The 18,352-nt window shown below is 34.2% G+C and overlaps 1 protein-coding gene across 1 annotated transcript; it reads left to right on the top strand.

Annotated features, from left to right (window-relative positions):
* The first annotated feature begins 357 nt into the window (after positions 1-357).
* On the top strand, positions 358-1,275 carry LOC149218163 (uncharacterized). Its single transcript, XM_089382354.1, has 3 exons — positions 358-513; positions 740-801; positions 890-1,275. The coding sequence occupies exons 1-3, from the start codon at positions 411-413 to the stop codon at positions 1,040-1,042; spliced, it is 318 nt and encodes a 105-aa protein (XP_089238480.1). The 5' UTR covers positions 358-410; the 3' UTR covers positions 1,043-1,275.
* The last annotated feature ends 17,077 nt before the right edge of the window (positions 1,276-18,352 follow it).

Here is an 18,352-nt window from a genome sequence, read left to right as displayed (position 1 = left end):
AACTCAACATACACCTGTCACTGTAACGGCGATCAATATATATAGGATAGCTCTAATAATGCAAAGGGCAGTATAATGTTCTGAGAACCTCAATGCAGTGTTCCAAGACGTTCATGAACCTATCAAAAAAAATGCTAGTATAGGGTTTTGTAAGGTGTGGTAGCCAAATTTGTCAAATTTCGATCCATCTGTCAGGTGATACTAAAGTCCAACGTACCCTGCACGAATTTACGTGTAATAAAATCGAGACAGGTACGACTAAATCAGCACTAACATTTGACTATCGACCACCAACAGATCAGCTTAACTCCCCTATATATATACACTTGGGAACTTAGTGTTGTGATACAAGTAACTGCTGCGTGCATCTATTATATATCTGGGTTGTTCAGTGCTCTTCACATCTCACCATGAAGAGGATCAGTTTCCACGTTATCAAGTGTTTGCAGGTGTTGTGTGTGATGATATTGTTATTAACTTCCCACTCAATCGCTCTGCGATTGCTATCACAAGGTATACCGCAGTACCCAGCATTTTATTTACTGAACTGAGACTTTTGTGATTTGAAAAGTTTGAGCTTGTTTTCCTTAATCCAAATAATTGGTAATTTTGATGCCGACTTTCCAAAGATCAACATCAAAATTATCAATATGATGAATCCTGAAGAAACAGCTCAAAAAATAGCATATGTAAGTCTGTTTTTATTTTAAAAGTTCACATAATGTTATTTTGATTGCAGAAAAGAGTGAAGTTTGGGTTTCCAATTGCAAGGCTAAATCCAACCAAAACACTCTCAACAAAGTAAGATATAAGTTATCAAAATTCAGATTTGTTAACTGTTTGTTGAGTTTCAGTTTTGGAGTTGAACTTACTGATCTTGGTATTGCAGGATGGAGATGATAAGATATTAGAGTGCCAGGAACAAGGGCTGGCTGGAGGGAAAAGCGCACATTCTTCCTCCAGTGAAGACGAGTGGAAAGAAGCCCATCAAAATCATGAATATGAAGACAGCGATTATATTTACTCCCGTCCCAAGCCTTGAGAATGGTCCTGTGGTCATGGATTTTGTGTGAAAATGGTCCTTTGGCTGCATCTCAGGGATTTGACCAGTCGTGCGTTAGTGTTGATGGACATTATATTTGTAAAAGCACTGGTTTTTGTGTGTTAGTGCTGATGGACATTGTACTTGGAAAATATTGTATATGGTGGAATATAAATGTGTAATTTTCACTTGTTGGTCGCAAATACAAGGGATTATACACTGTTCTGGTAATATGTACTGTCTGTCTGTATGTCTATGTCTATGTCTATATCATGATACATAATTGATAATTCACATACAATTATATATATATAGCTCCCGTCAGATACCAAATATAGAAAAGGTAAACAATGCATGTATTCATTGTAATAAGCTTTCGCTTCATATAATATTATTTCTTTGTTGGGTTTTTAGATCCTATATAAATCCTAAATCTGATGCCATGATTCTTGAAACTGAGATCTGGCTGATCTATATCAAGAAATTTAGATCTTATATATATGAGAAATTTTGAATATATATATACATATATATGTATATATGACATTTTGATTGCTGAGTTGTTTATATAGACAGAATCCTTTGCAAAATGGCAGGGCCTATAAATAAAATTAGTTTGATTAATTAGACCATTTAGTTCTGGTATGTTGGGTGTATGCCACAGTTTCTGAGAAATAAGATTCGCAGTTTAAGCAAGGTATGCAAGATCAAAATCAAAGGAAAACAGAAATATCGGAACATAATTTCATTTGCTTGCGAATTGCATGTTGCACAGGAAATCGAGACAGTGAGGGAGTGAATACTCCAAATTAAGGAGATAAAGCAGTGCCAAAGACATTAGAAAGGAGAAAACCAAAAGAAAATCGACTTGCAGCGCATTTTAAATAACTTGAGAAAATAAATTCGTTGTTAAATCTCTAATAATACAAGGACGATTACTAAACGACGACCAAATGCTTGACATTTAATATTTGTATCGTGATGATCTCTGCACAAAGATTAGCAACACACAATATCTCCCCACAGCAAAACCTTTATTGCGCTGAGCTTTAGACCGTGATTGATTTACATTGAGCACTGTGATTGATTCACATGGTAACAAGCATGTAGTTTGACTGAATCTTTGGAAGATCTTGGGGAGATGTGATGGACTACTTCGGTTGAAAACTTGGGTTTTTGAATTCCTGTGTTGTGAAAAGTCTTGATGCAATGTAATCATGATGAGGGCATTGTGAGAATAATGCAGAAATAGTTAGTTATGAGTGGTTGAACTGAATTAGTTGTAGGTGGTTGAACAGAATTAGTTATGAGTGGTTAGGAATTAGTTTGTGTTATTTCCTATATAAGTGTGATGTAATTGAGCAAAGAAATTAATGAAGTTGTGTGAGTTTTCTGTTTTAAGTTGGTATCGGAGCTCTTTTGTCTGCGCCTCTCTCCTCTTCGTGGGCAGTAAGACTCTGCCATTAGAGTGTGCGCAGTAACCCTGTGATCCCTGACAGCCCTGTGAGTGTGCGCAGTAACCCTGTGATCCCTGACGGCCCTGTGGAGCGTGTGAGGCTGCTGGATGTTGACCTGTGGACGGTGGACGGAGGCTTGAAGGATACGCTGAGCTTGGACGGTGTCTGAATCCGGTGCAGCAAATCCGGGTATCGTTGCTTGAAGAATACGCTGACCTGTGGACAGCGTTGCCCTGAATCCGGTGCAGCAAATCCGGGTATCGTTTTTTAAATTCTGAGCAAATCCGGGTATCGTTTTTAAATTCTGAAATCTTGTGGTTTTATAAAATTATTGAAGGAAAAAGAAGGGTTTGCCGAATCTTGTAATTGCTTGATAGCAGAGGTTGTTCAGTTTTTAAAAAGATAGCAGAGTTCAGAGATGGCTAATCCCCTTGCAGATTCATATTTAAATGAGTCTTCAAGACTTGATGGAGAAAATTATGTCAATTGGAAATTTAAGATCATAACAGTACTGGAGGCATACAATCTCTGGCCGATTGTCAAAGGTGACGAGACCAAGCCTCAACCTCCTACTAACACTCAAGATTGGGAGAAGCGTGAAATGAAAGCAAGGGTGCTGCTACGCATGTCAGTGAAGGACAATATTATTCCTCACATTCGGGACTGTGAAACTTCAAAGGCGACATGGGACACTCTCAAAGGTTTGTATGAGACTTCTAATGCAAACTGTATTTTATTTTTAAAAACAAAGCTGCTATCTATCAAAATGGATGCCAATGAAAGCATTAGTAACTTTCTTTCCTGAATTAAAGATTTCAGTGATAAGCTTGGTGATATTGGTGAAAAGGTTTCTAGTACAGACTTGGTAACTGTTGCTTTAAAGGGGTTAGTCCCAGACTATAAAGTCTTTATTTCAGCTCTCTCAGCTAGACCGACACCTCCTACATTTGAAGAATTGGCTGGAATTCTTCTTCAAGAAGAAGAGCGCATGAAAACTTTTGAACTGGAGTCAAATGGTTCTGATTTGGCTTTGACTGCAAGAGGCCAAAGACCATTCCGAGGGAGACCATGGGACAGAAACAGAGGCCGTTTTCAAGCAAAGCAGAAAGGTATGGCACCTCCTGATTCTTATGTTAAAAGGAACATTGAATGTCATTATTGTGGAAAACCTGGACATCTGGCTAAAGATTGCTATAGGAGAAAGAATAATGAATCAAATCAAAGACATCGCAGGCATAATGGAAATTACATAAATAGAGACACCTCAGTGAATGATGGATTTAAAAATCTTAAGTTATTTCTTTCTGATGCTGCATTGTCTGCTGAAACTGATGATGAGAATGCTTGGTTTATAGATTCTGGTGCATCGGCACACATGACTTGTAATAAAGAATGGTATGATAAATATTATGAGAAATCGGATGGTACACACATTTACCTAGGAGATGATAGGTCACTTAAAGTTCAAGGCTATGGCATAATAAATGTGTACTTACCTAATGGACAAATGCGACAGATTCATAATGTGATGTATGTACCTGCTCTCAAAAAGAATTTGCTATCTGTTTCCACTATCACTGATAATCATTTAAAAGTAGAATTTGGTAAATTGGGGTGTATAGTGAAAGATGTTCAGGACCACTACAAGGTTGTTTCTACAGGTACCAGGGTTGGAGGATTGTACAGATTGGATGTGACAGTCAAGCGCCATGTTGCATTGACATCTCAAGAGACATCGACAACAGAATTATGGCATCACAGGTATGGGCACCTCAATTACAATGATTTATCGTTGTTACAAAGGAAATCAATGGTTGAAGGTCTTCCTGTTATGAAGTGTGAACATTTACCATGTGAAGCTTGTGCACTTGGTAAGCAGCATAGAGAAGAGTTTCCTGTTCATACTGAGAAACGAAAGTATGATATACTTGAATTAATTCACACTGATGTATGTGGACCTATGCAAACTAGGTCTCTTGGTGGTGCTTCATACTTTGTTATTTTTATTGATGATAGATCTAGATATACCTGGGTCTATTTCATTAGAAGGAAAAGTGACATATTTGAGTATTTTAAAGAGTTTCGAAATATGGTTGAAAAACAAACAGGAAAGTGCATCAAAATACTCAGATTTGATCAAGGGGGTGAATATAAATCAAAAGCATTTAACACCTATTGTAAATCTAATGGAATTCAACAACAGTTCACAGTGCCACATACCCCTCAGCAAAATGGTGTTGCAGAGCGATGGAATAGAACCTTGGTGGAATCTGCTCGTAGTATGCTGCAAGGTAAGAACATCTCTAATGGTTTCTGGGCAGAAGCCATTAACACTGCTGTTTATCTGAAGAATCGATGTCCCACTAAGAAATTAGTTTTTCAAACTCCTTTTGAGGTTCTTTATGGTTATAAACCTGATGTGAGTCATTTCAAAGTCTTTGGATGTACTGCTTTTGCTCATATTCCTAAGGCTAACAGAAGCAAACTTGATGCCAAGTCCATCAAGTGTGTTTTCATTGGATATTGTACGGATCAGAAAGCCTATAAATTGTTTGATCCAAGTTCCCATAAACTATTTGCAAGTCGTGATGTATTGTTTCATGAGCAGACTGATAAAAGTAACACAAAGAATGATACATGGCATATTTCTAATGATGCACATCTCAAGCTTGATACTTTGATTAAGCAGGAACAGGAACAGGTCCAGGTACAGGTACAGGATCAGGATGATAGCAGCAGTATGAGCACATCTAGCAGCAGTGAGTCATCACAAGGAGGTGATACACCTCAAAGCCAACGAATCATGGATGGAACACCCACACCAAGAAGGTCATCCCGACAGACTCGGCTTCCTGAAAGGTATAGAGACTATGCCTTAATGTCTAATATAATGAATGTTGAAGAACCAATTGATTATGAGCAGGCTAAACTACATGAACCATGGATTAATGCTATGAATGATGAGTATGCTTCTATTATGAAAAATCAAACATGGGAATTAGTGGAACTTCCTGAAAATAAAGTTCCAATTGGAAGCAAATGGTTGTACAAAACAAAATTTAAAGCAGATGGTACAATTGATAAATTTAAGGCAAGATTAGTAGCAAAAGGATATGCTCAACAGGAGGGCATTGATTATGAAGACACTTTTGCACCAGTAGCTAAGTTGAATACAATTAGATTACTGATTGCCTTAGCCACAAAACATAATTGGAATATACATCAATTGGATGTCAAATCTGCTTTTCTAAATGGTGATTTAAAGGAAGAAGTTTATTTGGTTCAACCTGAAGGGTTTGTCAAACAGGGACAGGAGCATCTGGTTTGCAGGTTAAGAAAGGCATTGTATGGTTTGAAACAGGCACCAAGATCATGGTATGTAAAGATTGATACCTTCTTTCTTCAGAATGGGTTTGTGAAAAGCAAAAATGATCCTAACTTGTATGTTAAGAAAGATGAAAAAGGAAATGTTGCTTTAATATCTTTGTATGTGGATGATCTCATTATAACAGGCAGTGCTCACAAGTTAATTGAAGAAATTAAAGTTCAGTTGTCACAGGTTTTTGAAATGAAAGATTTGGGTGAAATGCATTATTGTTTAGGAATTGAGGTATGGAGAGAACCTGGTAAAACTTTGATCACTCAAAGCAAATATACAAAGGAGATTCTTAAAAAGTTCAATATGACAGATTGCAAAGCTATGTCAACTCCCTTAGAACAGAATGCAAAGTTGTACAAAGAAGATGGATCGAAAGAGGCAGATGGAACATTGTATCGTCAGTTAGTGGGAAGTTTGAACTATCTCACCACTACCAGACCAGACATTGCATACTCAGTCAGTATCCTTAGTCAATTCATGGCTAAGCCTTCAGGAAATCACTGGATTGCTGCAAAGAACGTTCTCCGATACTTAAAGGGAACAATGAATCTTGGTATTATGTATACTGATGTATCTGATGTTGCACTGACAGGTTTTTCTGATTCAGATTGGGCAGGAAATCCAGATGACAGACGATCTACCTCTGGCTATGCATTTCATATTGGATCAGGGGTCGTATCTTGGAGTAGTAAGAAACAGCCAACTGTTTCTTTATCATCAACAGAATCAGAGTACAAAGCTTTGACCAATGCCACCTGTGAAGCTATTTGGTTGCGGAGAGTTCTTGCGGATCTTGAAGAAGCGCAAAGTGGTGCAACATGTATCAATTGTGATAATCAGAGTGCTATCAAATTAGCACATAATCCAGTTTACCATGCTAGAACAAAACACGTTGAGTTACAGTACCACTTTGTACGTGAGAAAATTGAGTCAAATGAAATTGGATTGATATTTTGTAACACCAAGGATAATGTGGCTGATATATTTACTAAGCCCCTTGGTAAAATCAAATTTGAAGTTTTTAGAAGCCAGTTAGGTATTGTAGAAAATCCATTTCTCCATTAAGGGAGGATGTGAGAATAATGCAGAAATAGTTAGTTATGAGTGGTTGAACTGAATTAGTTATAGGTGGTTGAACAGAATTAGTTATGAGTGGTTAGGAATTAGTTTGTGTTATTTCCTATATAAGTGTGATGTAATTGAGCAAAGAAATTAATGAAGTTGTGTGAGTTTTCTGTTTTAAGTGGCATCGATGGTGATGATGCCCGGCTGCCAACTATAGACGTGGCTTGAATCTGGATGGAACACATATCCATGTGTTTTACTCTTGAGTAATCCAAGCATTGATTACATCATCTTGATGGTGTGTCATTTGATGTGTCTCTGCGAGGAACTCCGAAGCTAGTACATCTCATGCATAGATATCATCATTCTAGGAGGGAGCCTTACGCAGACTTTTAACTGAACGAAACGAAGTTGCCTCTATTTTCATATTTTCATCTCTGGCACAACACTGAAATTATGTTTTACGGCAGATTTTGGGAATACTTTAGAATTTTAGGAATATTTTAGAATTTAACAGTTAGACAGATTAAACAATTGATTCATTCATGATATGAAATTTATATAAAGATGTCTCTCACACAATGTGAATAAACTAAATAACTTTTTGCTCAGTTAATTTCCTTTTTTTTTCCTTTTTTCTTTAGAGAGATTTGAGTTATATATCTTCAATTTTATTTATTTAAAATGTATTTTTGAATTAATAATATGGATATATATATATATATATATATATATATATATATATCTTAATTAATAAAAGAAAGAGTCATTTTCTAGATATTTTTGTCAATTATGTTCAAAATCTTGTAGAACTTTTTAAGAATCATAAGTTTAAGTTGTTAAACTACAAAGTTTGAGTGCCTCAAATGTTTTTTAATGCTTTGAATCAATTTATACATTAAAAATGCATTTTAAACAACAAGAAATCATATTTTGCTCCAAATTGTTTTCTCTAATTCTAACAAAAAAATCATTTAGTACATTTAGTTACAATAAATCTATATATATAAAGTGAATTATTTAAAAAAAAAAATTAAATATATAAATAAATTTAATACCTTAAAAATAATAAATTACACCTAAAAAAAACAAAACAAAACAAAACAAAACAAAACATCTAAAAATTAATCTATTCCTACAAAATCATATCAAAATTTTGATTGTAAACTTCAAATTACAATTTCAAAGTTTTGATTGTAAACTTAAAATTACATTTTTAACAATAACAAATTGTTAATTTAAAATAAATGAGAAATTTTGAATCTATTTAAAAGTTCAAAATTCCAATGCTAGACAAATAATTTTCAAAATTATAATTTTGTTGATTTTTTAAAGTTATTTTAATGAAAATAATGTGGGAAATCACATTATGATAATTAATTTTAACAATGACAAATAATAAGTTTATGTTGACGTTTGAGCCAATCTTGATGGCTTACCTTTACCTTTTTCTATTGCTATAAATTTGAAAATAGACAAATTTTCCATCATTTTCTTACAAGATTCACTTTATTATTCCAAACAACCATATTCAGGTTTTAGGTGTTTACAAGAGAATAAAATATTCATGATCGGTTAAATGGAGCAAGTTTCCCAAAATTTATAAAGATAAAGAGTGGTGGTTTATTATTGGCTTATAATATGAGAAATTAGATTAGCAAGAACTTTTAGTTAACAATATGATAGGACTGTAGTGCTGAAAGGAAATTTAATAGACCGTTGTGTTTAAGAGTTGTTTTTTTAATTGAGAAAAGTGCAATAAAAATAGATTACCAAATATAGTCATGGAGATCATGAAAAAATAAAAAAAAACACTACAACATAAAATATTAAGAGAAAAGTGAAGTTTCCACTTCGATTGGGGAGGAAAAGGGAAGAGGGGGCGTGGATCACATCCTTGCTATTTGTTCATGGGTAGAATTTGGATTCAAACTAACCTCGATGCAAGCTAAGCGATTTTTAATATCTAACAATTGTAGTGTCATGTCATCTAATTTAGTCAGAATTTGCTTTAGTGCATCACAATGTTTTAGTAAAACTTTGCCTAGGAGTGTCTTTAACTACCAATATAGGTCTATCATGTATAGGTATTGGTTCTACCTTCCTCTCATGTTCCAAGCATTTGGTATCTGAGCTATGAGCCCTTCCATCAATTTTGCTTCTGAGAGAATTTGTCCCTCCTACCTAACATCATCATTCACGACATTGAGCTCACTTTGCACCTCAGGAGGGATATGGTTATGGTAAAGTTGAGAAAATGACTGAGCCATACGTCGAGCATGTGCAACACCCATTATACCACATCCCCCTCCTCGTTTACAATAGTGGGCACATTGACTTGTCATGGAAATAGAATGAAGAAAGAAGCATGGAAGATTGAAGGACCAAAGATTCGAAGGTTGGAGAAAACATAGCCAAGACAAAAGCATTAAACCACTTGTACCAGAAAGCAATTTGAAATCCTTAGACAAAGAAAGCAGACTCCATACAATGAATTATGGAGAGAGGGGGAGGAAATAGCAAAGGAGGTTGATGAAGAGAGTTGCGAAGAGAGGGTATCACAAAGAAATTCCATTATGGAGAAGGAAAAAAGTTGTGTGTGAGATAGAATGAGAGGAGCATCATGAGACTTTGAGATAGAATGAGACAAGCATCATAAGACTTAAGCCACCATGAAATTCCCCTCAGTGAATTCTTTGGAGGCTCAATTTTCTTGTGCGACGGGGCGGTGCAAAACCATGTGACTTAATGTGATTATTAGAAAAGGCAGAGTAATTAAACCCTTCGGGCGAGCTGGGACATTGGGCTTAGTTATTGCCCATGGCAATAGTTGTTAGACTCTCTACCACCTTTGACCCTCTAGTAATCACTCTCATCGGAAATATGAAATATTGACTTACACATAAATATAGGATCAAATTAATAATATGATCATATTTATGAATGTTCATGTTATTATTAAATAATACATATTAATAGATATAAATCATGAATACCTATTGAACATAGTATTTAGAACAAAATGTCATATTAATATTGAATTATTAATTTTTGTTTACGTTTTAAACATAACAAGATGGCATTTAAAATCCGTGATGTGTAGGATGGTTGGTTTGTGTGCGGTTAACCTCTATCATGTCACGGATTCAAATTTCACGTAGAGGAGTTGAGGGTGGAAGTTAGTTGTAGGGAATAAATATTGTCCTATGGAGTGTCCAAGCTTGGCCAAGCTTTGCACAATCTTGGTGACAACATCCTATAGTTGCGCAGATCATTCTTCCATCTAACATTATGGTTAGACCCAACATAAACTCAACCTAGCATAAAAACAAAAACAAAACAAAACAAAAACATCTAACATTTGTGTGATATGAAACATGTTAACATATAATTTGCATATTTATTACACATTTAAAAGAATATTGTCGTATATTTATATTAATAAATAATAAAAAAACCCCTTTCATAAACATATATTAACTTAACGTCACAATGCAACATAAAAATTGAGGTTAAAGTATTTTGTTTATAATATGAAAATTCAATATAAGTCTTTTTTAATACTTCTTGAACATCATATTATGAGGTAACCCTCTTTAATTCTTAAATGTAAGAATGCATCACAATTTGTTTGTGCAACATAATCTTCTATCCTATACATAGGCTTACTCTATTTTCTGTTTATAAAATATTGACATATATTTATAGTAATGGAAGTTAAATTTTGGAAATATAGGTTAATTAATTCTCTTTTATCCATTTTTTAAAGTTGTAATAGAACATGAAAAATCTTAAATGATTATCTAAATATGAAATGTAATCCTCCTCTATACCTTTTTTAAAACAACATCTTCTACTAGTAAAGAAATTTACATGTTGAAAACCATTGGTTGTCGCTCCATGTTTTCTAACTATCCAAGATTGTTTTTGGAATGTGTTTACTAGCCTTTCTTCACATTTTGTGATTATTTATCGTATATGTTGTTATATTTTATTACACATATATTTTATATGTTATTATATTTAATTATACATTTAGAAGAATAATTACCATATATTTATACTAGCATTTGCACCAAATGTTGCAAAGGAAACGCCGTAAGGCATAAATTGAGGAACAATCAGGACATGGAATGGGCAAATCTAAATGAAATGTAGAGATGTAGTAGCAATGAAATTGATTTAGGGTGCCTTACACTATTTTTTATTAATTATTGAATTAATATTGCATATAAATTGTTGTTCATGACTATGAAGCTACCAAGTTGCTCAATGGGAAAGCTATAGCCAAAGGAGGGGAGAGGTAGGAAGAACACTATAAATTGTACATGTGAGTTAATTTGAATTTACTTTAAAATCATAGTAATTTAGTTTCAATTTGAATTTATTTATTTCTAAAGTCACCTTTTATTCATAAAAATTAATTAATGGTTGTGAAAGACATGAGCATCCTATTGATTGGTTGTATATCACTGAGAAAATAACTTGTAATCAGATATGCCAATCAAGAACAAAGAACTAGCTGAAGGTTGAACACTTTCTCTGAGTGTGGACAACCGAAGAAGAACCTCGTGAGTAAGCCCCAACCGAATCATGGAATTCGAAAAGGATGAATAAAAAATAGCTGCCAATTTTCCTCTTCTACCAAATCCCCCATTCTTATTATAGATGTCTCCACAACTCCAATTTCTGACAGGACTTTGCGATTCCTTGAACTTACAACGAGCCTTGAGTTGGAGTGGTGGGTTAGCAGCAACAAACCAAATTTCTTCCATCAACTGGGAACCATCTCTCCAAACTTCATCCAGAAATAAAGCAAACCTCTGAGTCTGCAATCTCTGACTCAACCACATCTTTGCATATTCATCACCATCATTTCTATCTAATTCTATCTTTGTAAGCGTGGCTATTTGCATACACAGTTCATTTCTAAGATTGTAGAAGATGGATTATTGGAAACAATGAGCCAAAGCAATAAGTCATCTCTGAAGAGATTTCTCACCTTTGGACTGTGGAAGACTGATATGTTTGCTGAGGGTTCTTGTGGAAGAGTATTGAAATTACTTACGATTATATGAATCTTTTGGTAGATCTGACGAGAAGACAAGGGTTTCTAGTATTTTTGGTTTCTTCATAAAGGGTGTCGTTGGGTTTCAATTTGCAAGATTATTTTCCCTGGAAAAATGCTCGTAGCATGGATCTGTAGTTGTTCTCCATATTACTCAATCATCACGATGATTTTCCTCTGAAATACTCTTTGGTGAATTTGAATTTTCAGTGTTAGATTTTGCTGGTGATAAATCTAACAACACTGATGGTTATGGATGTTTGATTTGTCATTTCTGAAATCTAATCATCTTTTCCAAAATCTAAGGAACGAGTTTTTTTCAAGGTCCTTTTACCACGAATCCTTCATCAAAGAATGAATTATATAGAGGCATAATAATTGAAATCGATTCCTGATTCCGTGAGCTGAAATTGTTTGAAGCAAATTGTCCATTGAAACACCCATCTCCATCTTTTTCTATTGAATATCTCCAGCTCTTGTTTCTCAATAAGTCTGAGCATTATATTGACCTCAGAGCTCACTGTTTTAATATCACAAGTGGCTACTCATAGTGTACATTTCCCCTCAGAAAATAGAAAGGAAGCAATGTACAATTTTGTGTTGTCATGCCTCAGTAGCAAACTCAGAAGCACCATTACTTGAGAAGACCGAGCTTTTCTTTGGGTATCTGTGATATTTATCTTCAGATTAGGAGGCTCTACCTGTTTCTTCTCTTCAAGTTGTGATCCTAGGTCTGAAGCTTCACCAATAGCACTAATAGCTAAAGACCTTGACACAGGACAAAAACCTTGTGTGACAAATCCTTGACGATTTGTTGATGATGTAAGAGTAACACTGGTTGCATGACATTGACTTATGCGTGACTGTAACATTGATAGCAAAGAGCATCCTATTGATTGGTTGTATATTGCATATTCATCACCCTCATTTCTACCTAATTCTATCTTTGTAAGCGTGGCTATTTGCATACACAGTTCATTTTTAAGATTGTGAAAGATGGATTATTGGAAACAGTGAGCCAAAGCAATAAGTCATCTTTGAAGAGATTTCTCACCTTTGGACTGTTGAAGACTGATATGTTTGCTGAGGATTCTTGTGGAAGAGTATGAAATTACTTACAGTTATATGAATATTTTGGTAGATCTGACGAGAAGACAAGGGTTTCTGGTGTTTTTGGTTTCTTCATAGAGGGTATCGTTGGGTTTCAATTTGCAAGGTTATTTTCCCTGGAAAAATGCTGGTAGCACGAATCTGTAGTTGTTCTCCATATTACTCAATTATCACAATGATTTTCCTCTGAAATACTCTTTGGTGAATTTGAATTTTCAGTGTTAGATTCTGTTGGTGATAAATCTAACAACACTGATGGTTACAGGTGTTTGATTTTTCATTTTTGAAATCTAATCATCTTTGCCAAAATCTGAGGAATGAGGTTTTTTCCAAGGTCCTTCTACCACGAATCCTTCATTAGAGAATGAATTATATAGAGGCATAATAATTGAAATCGATTCCTAATTCCATGAGTTGAAGTTGTTTGAAGCAAATTGTCCATTGAAACTCCCATCTCCATCTTTTTCTATTGAATATCTCTAGCTCTTTTTTCTTAATAAGTCTGAGCTTTATATTGACCTCAGAGCTCACTATTTTAATATCACAAGTGGCTACTCAGAGTGTACATTGCCCCTCAGAAAATAGAAAAGAAGCAGTGTACAATTTTGTGTTGAATATTTCGTAGTTAATATTTTTCCACAAATTTTGGATCTGAAACATACATAATATCTCTATAAAATAGATGAAAAAACATATGTAATATCTCTATAAAGCAGATGAAAAGCATATGTAATATCTCTATAAAACAGATGAAAAAAAGGACAAAGGGTTCGATTTTAGAGAGAAAAAATTACTGTGTAAATTTGAGATAAATTGAATCTGATTGGACCAAAAATTCTTGATTTTATGGTCCAAAGATTCTTGAGATGCTACTTTCCTATCTATTTCTTTATGTTGAATTTTTTTCTTTCTTGGTGATTTTATTTTATATGTAATCTTCAATCTTTTATTGAAAGTAAATATTTTAAAATTTATCATTGATGTCTTATTTTCTTACAATCAAATACTTTCATTTTTGGAAAGCAAATATTTTAGAATTTCTCATTGATGCTTTATTTTCTTACAATCAAATACTTTCATTTCCTTCTAAAGCTACTTTAGAATTCATCCTCGTTGGATTCTCTACTATAGTGGACTATCATCCCCATTCAACTTTCAACTACACCGATAATCTAAGAAAGTTTCATCTATCCTGCTTTTAATATCTATAGCCAGGTAATGGAGGATCTATCAGATTTCTTGCTAATTATCATGACTCCATCCTCAATGGATATTTCACTCTGTCCTACAACATTTTAACCCTTAATATCACTAATATCCATACCCAGGTAATGGAGGATCCATCAGATTTCAGGCTAATTATCATGACTCCATGCCTAATGGATATTTCACTCTGTCCTACAACATTTTAAATGGATCCATCAGATTTCTTGCTAATTATCATAACTCCATGCCCAATGGATATTTCACTTTGTCTTACAACATTTTAAATCTTATCGTACATAATATCTAGCCATTATACTGATTAAATAATGAGTTACTGAGGTGACACAGGGTGACTGAGTTATGAGAGATAACTCTCTCTAAGCTGAAAAGGACCACTTCCAATCTAAAAACTAATTCAATGTTACCTTTGGATTTTCCTTTACACAGTGCGGTAAAATTCCCAGTGATAACATGCACTTTAAATTCTATTAATGGATGTTAGAATTGTTATAATTTGTATATTGCATATTCATCACCCTCATTTCTATCCAATTCTATCTTTGTAAGCGTGGCTATTTGCATACACAATTCATTTCTAAGATTGTGAAAGATGGATTATTGGAAAGAGTGAGTCAAAGCAATAAGTCATCTCTGAAGAGATTTCTCACCTTTGGACTGTTGAACATATATATCGACCTCTCGCAGAGGGATGCTCCATCAAGAATATGTGAGCATTACAAGCATCCTCAGTGTGGACTAATAAAATGGAACCCATGATATCATGAAGCTCCCTTAACCATTCAAAATGTTCAGCGTTGCCTGAGAGATGTGAACATTAATATAAGAACAGGAAAAATGGGCATTTTTCTGTTAATGGCAGATCTCAAAATTATGCTCTTACCCATTGGATACTGAGAATCAAAATGTTCAACATTGATACAGAGATGCGACTTTAATATAAGATTAGATGAAATGAACATTTTTATATTGATTTCAGATTTCATGTATCTTATTTATATGAAACAAAACTATGCTTATACCCATGAGATACAGAGAATCCATAATCAACCTAAACTCAAAGAAATAAAACAATCCATAAGAGAAACACCAAGCCATGAAAATTTACAAAAATAAGATCAAATATCTAATGAACGCATACCATACGTGTGACGAATGGCAACGCTTGTTCAATGCTGGCCGGAAGTGTGGGTGTAAGAAAAGGTCTTGCAAATATAGCTGGAGCTATCGTCACTACTTCAATACCATGATCCTCTGACCCATATTGAAGAGCTGCTTGCTCTGCTAATGTTTTTTCTACATAATACATCTTAAAATCAAGTGATTCGTTACTCCTTATTGTTTTGACAAGATAAAAATGTAAATTACATTTTTCTAAATATCAAGAGATTTGCATTTCAAAGTAATTTCAAAATAATGGTTGAGAAGCTCATTTTATAGTCGAGTCAAAATAATGATTGTGTTGGGTAAGAGATTGTGTTAAGAAGCTCATTTTAGAGTGGAATATGAAAATTATTTGGGATTTCATCACTTTTTAAAACCGGTTTACATTTATCTAATTCTAAATCTATTATGAGCATACAATTTTACAACTCATAAATTTGATCCTCTGCACCCTAACCCTAATAAATCCAGATTGATTAGATTTATCTAATTCTAAATCTATTATGAGCATGCAACTTTACAACTCATAAATTTGATCTTCTGGACCCTAACCCTAATAAATCTAGATTGATTATATTTGAAGTTAAAATAAACTTACGGATCTTTTAATACAAATCTTTGAAGTGAGTAGTAACAGCAAACTTACCCAGAAAATAGGCTTTTCACGTCTCATCATATCGATTGGGGTCCAGCAAGATTCATCGAGGCAGTCCCTGAATTCGCCATCATCATTAAGTGGCGAGGCTGCAGTTATGGATGATGTGTAAATTACACGCCTCACAGACTTTGCCTGACTGCAAGTCCTCAAAATATCAAGAGTACCATTCACCTCAGCTTCGATAACATGCATCTGTGTCTGAAGAAAAAGTACATTAAAAGGGAAAATTTATATCCAAAAAAGGGGTCAAAATCCAGTAATAAATTCGTTGTTTCCGGAAGTTGTGAATTCGGGTGGTTGTTAAAAAATACCTGTGCTTCAATGGCGAAATCCATTATAGTTGCCAAATGAAAAATGTACTCACAACCCTCAACGGTAGCATGGAAGCTTCCCTCTTGGCGGAGGTCGGCTTTGAAGAGTCTGAGCCTCTCTTTTGCTCCCGGCAGGCACAGAATACGGCGAGTTTTGCTATCATTGCCTGCAGCATGTGAAAGACGGTTGACGGTTCGTATGGACCGTCGCGCCTGGCATTGCTCAATTCAAATCAAGGGTTAATGATTACCCGATCGTCTAACAACCAAATCAAATGGCACATATTTTGACACGACAACAGTTTGGAGAGTTCATTTCAGAGGGAAACGCCTTACGACGTAAATATGTAAAGAAATAAATATGCTAGGCAATAAATATGTAAAGTAAAACTGAAAATAGAGCCGCGTGACGAGACACATCAAAAGGATGGATGGGAGGCTGAATTTTTATAAACAATTCATACTCCAATTTTTATTCTATGTAAATATAGACACAGTGTGAAACAATTATCCACAATTATTTTCTCTAAATATCTTAATGGCAAAGGAAAAAAATATCACCTAGAAATTCCAAACTTATTATAGATTGATTAATGGAACATTTGAAATAAGAAACTACACCTTGTTATCAATATATCAAAATATGATTTCAAATCTCATGCCTCTCCTATCAGTTTTCATCACATGCATAGAATCAAAGGATCCATGAATTGTGTAAGAACAAATCTAAATGCCATAGTTTAACTAGCTGAGGAATTGTCTGGATTGTTATGGAAATTTAGGTTATATTTAGAAAATATGTGGTAAAGATTTTTGTAAATCCAAGTTATAGTTGTTAAATTTCAAAATTTTAAGTGTCCTAGACGTTTTTGATGGTGTTGAATCTATTTCTACTGATGGTGCTGAATCTATTTCTACTATCAAAAATAAAATTCAAACACTGCATCTACAAGATTTTTTGAAATTATTTTGCCCAGATTCCTACCACTTTTGGCCATCCAAACAATTCCTCCACATCCAATTCAAATGGACAAAGGCACAACAAGGCTATTTAAACAAAAGGATCAACAATTCTCGGAACAATGTAATAAAATCAGGTTTTCTTCAAAGAATGTAATAAAGTCAGTTTTTCTTCAAAGCAATTTACATGCTTTTTCTTTGATTGCGGATTATCAGGAGGACAATCTTATTTTCTCTATATTATAAACTTTGTGACTGGTTTTTATATGTTCAACAGAACTGATAAATTATATATCTTTCATACACACAACTATGAACCTTTATAAGAGTTCTTATACCATATTATTATTTTGACATATCTCAGCTGGTACTACGGCCATATATACAACATAAACATGTTTTTAAGGTGGTAGGGTACTAATAACTGGGCAGAAATTATTGCATCTCAGGTTTTTTATACTTGTTTCAGTGGCTCAACATCAAAGATATTCAGGTATTTGGGGATTTAAAAAGTTGCATTTATGGGATAAAAAGGCTCAATTGCTTTCAGCCTCCAGTGATGTCATACGGGATGAAACGTATTAAATCCATAAAATTTACCTTTCAGCAAATCTCATTTGCACACATTTTCCTAAAATGAAAACCATATTACAAATATGCTTTACACACATTGCAAAACCATATTACAGATATGCTTTACACACATTGCAAAACCATATTACATATATTCTTTCCAAAAAAGGTGTAATTGGAACACCTGGAGTCATCTCCTAAGCTTCATATATACAAGACAACAGGGTCTACTCCGGCAGCTTTCATATTTTCTAAATTTTTCAGAACTTAGATTTTGAATATTCGAAAGTTAATATGCTGCAGCTTCCATATTTTCTAAATTTTTCTTTGAATATTTGAGA

The sequence above is a fragment of the Pinus tabuliformis genome, chromosome Q, assembly GCF_031772625.1.
Source record: "Pinus tabuliformis cultivar Carrire ecotype Pingquan chromosome Q, CPIR1, whole genome shotgun sequence".
In the NCBI taxonomy this organism is placed as follows: domain Eukaryota; kingdom Viridiplantae; phylum Streptophyta; class Pinopsida; order Pinales; family Pinaceae; genus Pinus; species Pinus tabuliformis.
This window is presented reverse-complemented; position numbering and strand designations above follow the sequence as displayed.

Coding starts and splice junctions, on each gene's coding strand:
- LOC149218163 (XM_089382354.1), top strand. CDS start 411: ATGAAGAGGATCAGTTTCCACGTTATCAAGTGTTTGCAGGTGTTGTGT. Junction 514..739: donor TCTGCGATTGCTATCACAAG/GTATACCGCAGT, acceptor TTTTGATTGCAG/AAAAGAGTGAAGTTTGGGTT. Junction 802..889: donor ACCAAAACACTCTCAACAAA/GTAAGATATAAG, acceptor TTGGTATTGCAG/GATGGAGATGATAAGATATT.